This window comes from Neomonachus schauinslandi, chromosome 7 (assembly GCF_002201575.2).
Source record: "Neomonachus schauinslandi chromosome 7, ASM220157v2, whole genome shotgun sequence".
NCBI lineage: Eukaryota > Metazoa > Chordata > Mammalia > Carnivora > Phocidae > Neomonachus > Neomonachus schauinslandi.
Window position 1 is genome coordinate 50172229 of NC_058409.1, and position 5964 is coordinate 50178192.

The 5964-nt window shown below is 42.0% G+C and overlaps 1 protein-coding gene across 5 annotated transcripts in view; it reads left to right on the forward strand.

Annotated features, from left to right (window-relative positions):
• The first annotated feature begins 2202 nt into the window (after positions 1 to 2202).
• The window catches only part of CDK7 (cyclin dependent kinase 7), a 46907-nt gene continuing 43145 nt past the window's right edge, over positions 2203 to 5964 (forward strand). For 3 of the 5 annotated variants that reach the window (XM_021702190.2, XM_021702181.2, XM_044916879.1), the window contains exons 1-2: positions 2232 to 2373; positions 2935 to 2994. In XM_021702190.2, the coding sequence (XP_021557865.1) occupies positions 2308 to 2373; positions 2935 to 2994 (126 nt within the window). In that variant the 5' untranslated portion in view covers positions 2232 to 2307. Of the gene's footprint in view, positions 2374 to 2934; positions 2995 to 5964 lie in introns of all 5 variants that reach the window. The other 2 variants (XM_021702172.1, XM_021702198.2) reach the window with 2 other exon arrangements.

Consider the following 5964-nt stretch of genomic DNA (forward strand, 5'->3'; position numbering starts at 1 on the left):
TTCTTGACATGATGGCTGACTTCCCTCAGAGCGAATGATCTAAGCATGCAAAGCAAAAGAAGCAATGCCTTTTATGATCTACTTAAAAGTTCCACGTACTAAATTCTGCCATATTCTACAGGTCACACAGAACAGTTTGTTTCACTGTGGGAATAGACTACACAAGTGCATTGATACCAGAAGGAAAGATTCATTGGGACCACCTTGAAAGCTGGCTATAGCTAATACGTGCAAGTGCTTTGTAAACTGGACAATGCTATACAGATGCTGAATGGCATTTTATAAATACAGTGACCCAGTAAACCCAGAATATTACCTAAATAACTGCCTTTTTTACCATACTTAAAATGTCCCCAAATCAGAATTTACTTAGCATCATAGTATAATGCAGTTATTATCAATTCATATGCCATGATACACTTTGGAACCTCTAGCCTCACAAGTGTACCATCACATTTAGCTCACTACTTATTTCTACTACAAGTGAGGTTAGATTACTGTTAAAGTGATAACTTTCAGAAGGAACTTCGGCCTAAGTTCTATGATACCATGTATCATTAGGTATATCTTGACATAAGAGAAAAATAGTAAAGATGGCGTTTTGTGTAATGTATGAGAATTTTGTCTATGAACATATTAAAACTGAATAAAAACCCAAGTGACAAAGAGCTGGAAGGTGACCAGTAATAGTTACATCATAGCTAACAAGCTGAGCACTGTCAGACACTTTTCTAAGGGTTTTGGAAATGTAAAACATTTAAGCCTTGCAGCAACCCAATGAGTAGTCCTATTATAAATTAGAAAACTAGTAACGAAAAGGTTAAATATTTTGCGCAAGTAATAAATCTAGTGACTGAACACTTGTGAAGTCAGTATTCAAATGCAAGTAGTCTAGATCCAGAGCAAGAACTCAACCCTGACTCTGTGTTACCGTGACTAAATTAGAACCTTAATACTCTGCTGCCTTCTTCAACACCTCTGAAAATGAATATTCTCAACTCTTAGAAACATCAAATGCTTCAGTTCAAAACCTTGAAATTATCAGGGTTTTTTTTCTGCCACAACCCATATCCAGTCTGTCAGCAAATCCTATTGGCTGGAAGTCAAATTGATAAAATCTTATATAGCCATCGGGATAACTGCAATAATTCTCTCACTGGCCTTGCTTTTTTTGCTTTCTAAGTCTATATTGTGGTCTCTCAAAACAGCCATTAGTGAACTTTCTAAAACATTAAGTCAGATCATACCACTTTGCAGAAAACTGCAGTGGCCTTTTTTTTTTTTTTGCAGTGGCTTTTCAGTGACGTCTTTTAACACCCTGTTTTAAACTGCAAGCCCTCCCCTTCCCCTGCTTTATCTCTGTAGAACTTAACAGTATGTATCATAACATTTTATCTCCTTCCATTGGAAAGCATGGATCTTTGTCTTTTTCCCTGCTGATTTCTCAGTCTGCAACAGAGCCTGGCACATAGTAAGCGCTCTATATACATATTCGATGAATAAGTGAATTAATGTATTTAACGTGTTGATTTGCATGAAAACTTATGAGAATCAAGGTTGAGTACTCAATTAACACTTAATTGAGCACTTACTATGTCTAAACTTTCTGGGTGTTTCATTTAGTCTTCACAACCAGTTATGATGTCGCCTATTATTACCATTTTACAGAATAGAAAACTGATGACCAGAAGTCTGTTCCACAGCACGAAATTCTTCAGTGGACTTGGATTTTGTTTCCCCAGGAGTACTTCACAAAGGACTGAATTAAGAGAGCCTCTAGACCAGCCCTTAACAACTGGGCTCTCTTCCAAGTAACCTGAGATTGCGACGCTAAGCGTCCATAGCAACCGTGGCGACGGACGCCCTTGAGCAAGAACCAGAAAGCGAGATCAGGGATAAGGTCAAGCCTTCCACACTCATACCCACCCATTAAATCCCGAACTCAGAATATCATATCAGAACGCTGACCTGTCCCCGGTAGTGAAGGGAATATCGAAGTTAAAACGGTAACAGGGTGACAGAGTCACCTGCGAAAACACTCCGCTTCCGGCACCAACAGGCTACGGAGTGACAAGGAGGGGACTGCGCAGAAAAGCCAACGAACCCTGCCTCGCTCAGCTTCCGTAGGGCGGGCTCTAGCCGGACTTATTTAGCAGCGCCCAAGCCCAAACCGGAAGTCGGGGCGGAGCTAATAAAGCGTCGGCGCCCACTCAACGGAAGTGGCTGTTGGAGGCTTTAAGGTAGCTTTAAATTCCTGGTGTCTCGGAAGCTTGACCCTTTCTGTTGGAGTCGAGTTCCGTGGGACGGATGGCGGTGGACGTGAAGTCGCGAGCAAAGCGTTATGAAAAACTGGACTTCCTCGGGGAGGGACAGGTGAGGCTCTCGGCGGGATTCGGAGGTCTCTGAACAGAGAACGCGGAGCCGCCTCACACCCTCACAGATTTTCTGGTCCAATTGAGAGGACTGACCTGGCTACTCCTTTTTGGGCGAGGCTGCCCAGACGCACCTGCTGCCCCTTGTGTGTACCCTCGAGGGGAACCCCTAAGCGGCCCTGTCCTTTTTTTTTTTTAAGATTTTATTTATTTATTTGACAGAGACAGCGAGAGAGGGAACACAAGCAGGGGGAGTGGGAGAGGGAGAGGCAGGCTTCCCTCGGAGCAGGGAGCCCGATGCGGGGCTCGATCCCAAAATCCCGGGATCATGACCTGGGCCGAAGGCAGACGCTTAAGGACTGAGCCACCCAGGCCTCTCGGGGCCCTGTCCTTTCTGAAGGATAGACTGGAACGGGAAGTGGCCTGCCTCACCACGTTCCACGCCGCCACGAATCCGATCCAGGAATCCCGGGCTCTTTGCTTCTCCAAACTAAATAAGTAAAAAGGCAAACACAAACAAAAAGCTCCCACAAACTTAGATTATTTCTGTTTTTCTCTCTAGTTTGCCACGGTTTACAAGGCCAGAGACAAGAACACCAACCAAATTGTCGCCATTAAGAAAGTGAGTTACTGTTATTTTTCCTTGAGTCTCTGAACATGTTTGTATGTATGAGCTGATGCCTGGGCTTTTTACAACTCTCAACAGTGCTCTGCTAATGAGATATTTATGTCGTTTTCAGAGAAAACAATTTATTAGTGCTTGTGTTCAGGATGGAACTCGGGTTGAACTAGTTTTGTTGTTGTCCCATTAATTGGAATTGAAATGAAGAGGAAGCTATATATTACCTTTGCTTTATAAACTCAGACGTAGGCAAGGGGACCAAGTACCCATCTGTTGGGTCCTCAGAACTGTTTAGTGCCGTGATATTCCCAGGTCACGGTTTCTTCCACATCTGCATCCCTCATGTGTATCATCTGTGTTTTCTGTGTACAGATTTTCCATGAAAGGCTTTCGTGAGCATTAACACTGATGTGCCTTTTTAGTAGCTTTTTTACTTGCATTCATTAAAGAAACTTGGGTCATATGTAGCTAATTTTCTACATGTCAGGCACTTTCACTTACATTCTTTTCACTTAGCCTTCAATATAGCCATGTGAAGTAGGGGAAGTATCCTTATTTTACACTTGAGGTACCTTAGACCAAGAGAGATTGAGTAACTTGTCAAAATGACACAGATACTAATACTAAAACTAGGATTTAAATCCAGGTGTTTTGCTGCCAGGTTGCTTGTTCTTTCCCATGCTACTGAAATCAGTAATCCTCTCAAAGAGAGGTTTTTGTCATATCTCAAGGTCTCTTGGTGGGGTAGGTGACCTCCACCTCCTCATTTTATTTGTCCGAGAGCGCGCACTGCACAAGTAGGGAGAGAAGCAGGCTCCCCGCTAAAGCAGGGAGCCCCCACATGGGGCTGGATCCCAGGACTCTGGGCCACCCAGGTGTCCTCACCTCCTTATTGTTCCTGTTGCTGTTTGAATTTATTTCTCCTTCAAAATTCCTAACTCCTTTGAAGCCTAGTCCCCTGATTCACTTACACCCACTCCCTGTCACCCTCTCCACAATTATTCCTGCTGTTGTTATCTTTTTACTTTTTCTGATTTCTGTCATCTCTGTTTTCCAACTTAAATTCTATAATCCAGCATTGTAGCTACTCCTGTGTAAAAATTCTTACCTATTCTGACCCTTTCTAAAGTTACCTTTTTTATTCTACCCGTGGTTCATTATGTTCTGGTCACACTGACCTTTCTGTCCTTTGAACACATTAAATTCAGTGCATTCCCAGGATCGTTGGATTTGCCTGCCTTCTGGCTAGTATATTTTTCTCTAAAACTTGGCAAGTTTTAGATTTCACTCAAATGTCTCCCCCACATAGAGGCCTTCAGTGGTCACTCTAGTTAAAATAGGTGTGCCTCCCTACTTCCCTAGTGTTCCTTGCCATATTTCTCCATTATCTTCATAACATTTATCAAAATCTGAAATCCTCTTATCTGTGAGCTTATTGTCTATTTACTTCCACTCAAATTATACTTAGGATCCTGTCCAGTACATTTGTAGACATTCATTAAAAATGTATTAACCTGGGCGCCTGGGTGGCTCAGTTGGTTAAGCAACTGCCTTCGGCTCAGGTCATGATCCTGGAGTCCTGGGATCGAGTCCCGCATCGGGCTCCCTGCTCGGCAGGGAGCCTGCTTCTCCGTCTGACCCTCCCCCCTCTCATGTGCTCTCTGGCTCTCTCATTCTCTCTGTCTCAAATAAATAAATAAAATCTTAAAAAAAAAAAAGTATTAATCTAAAAAAAACGTATTAACCCGACTGATATAATCTTCATTGTTGGCATACTGAGTTAATGTAGTTGTTTGAAAGTCCTAGTGGGATTTGTTTTGTTGGGGGGGGGGGGGGTTGCTTTTTTTTTAAACATAAGTTAGGATTTAGAATCCATCCTTTCTCTTTTTTTTTTTTTTAAGATTTTTATTTGAGAGTGGGGGGAGGGGCAGAGGGAGAAGCCTCCCTGCTGAGCAGGAAGCCCTACTCTGGCCCATCCCAGCACCCAGAGATCATGACCTGAGCCCAAGGCAGACGCTTAACCCACTGAGCCATGCAGGTGCCCCTCCTGTTTCTCTTTGATAGACTTTTACCCCTTGAAGGTTACTCACAATGGAATCTTCTTTTACATTTAATTTTTATTTCAAATAATGCTGCTTTGTGGTTTTAAAAATCAGTTAAAAGGCCCAGGCTTTTTAAGGTGCTTGGTTCCTCCAGCCCAGTTTTTCACTCCTTAGAGCAATCACAACTCCTATAGTTTTCCTCTGGTATTTACTTCTATTTCATTAAATAATGTGCTTATATCGTTATTTCTTGAGTGCTTGCCCCTACCTCATTTTAGACATTATCTAGTCTTTCTGCTATAAAGTATTACACTTGTTCATTTACTAACATTTATGTTTAATTTTACAAAAAATGAATATTCAATATTCTCTCACCTATTGTATCTTAGACTTTTAAAGTATGTTTAGAGGTAAGTGTAAAATTTCATTTCTTTTGAAATTTATAAAAAAAATCATTGATCTCTGCCTCATCTTTTTAAAAAGATCATACTCAATTTATGTTTCCCCATTTATTTAACCAGTCCTCTATTGGTGGCCTTCTAGGTTATTTCTTTCAATGGCTGGCTGCCTGCCCGCCTGCCCGCCCGCCCGCCCGCCTGCCTGCCTGCCTCCCCACCCCCCCCATATGTAAATATTCTTTTGCAGTTTGTTTTTCTGAATCCGCGTTATTTCTGAAATCTTCTACATGGATACATGTAGATGTGGTTTATATATGATCATTGATAATTAAATTCCATCATATAACTACACTAAAATTTGCCTGTCCAAATTCTTTTTTTTTTTTTTTTTTTAAGATTTTATTTATTTGTGAGAGAGAGAATGAGAGACAGAGAGCATGAGAGGGAAGAGGGTCAGAGGGAGAAGCAGACTCCCTGCTGAGTAGGGAGCCCGATGCGGGACTTGATCCCGGGACTCCAGGATCATGACC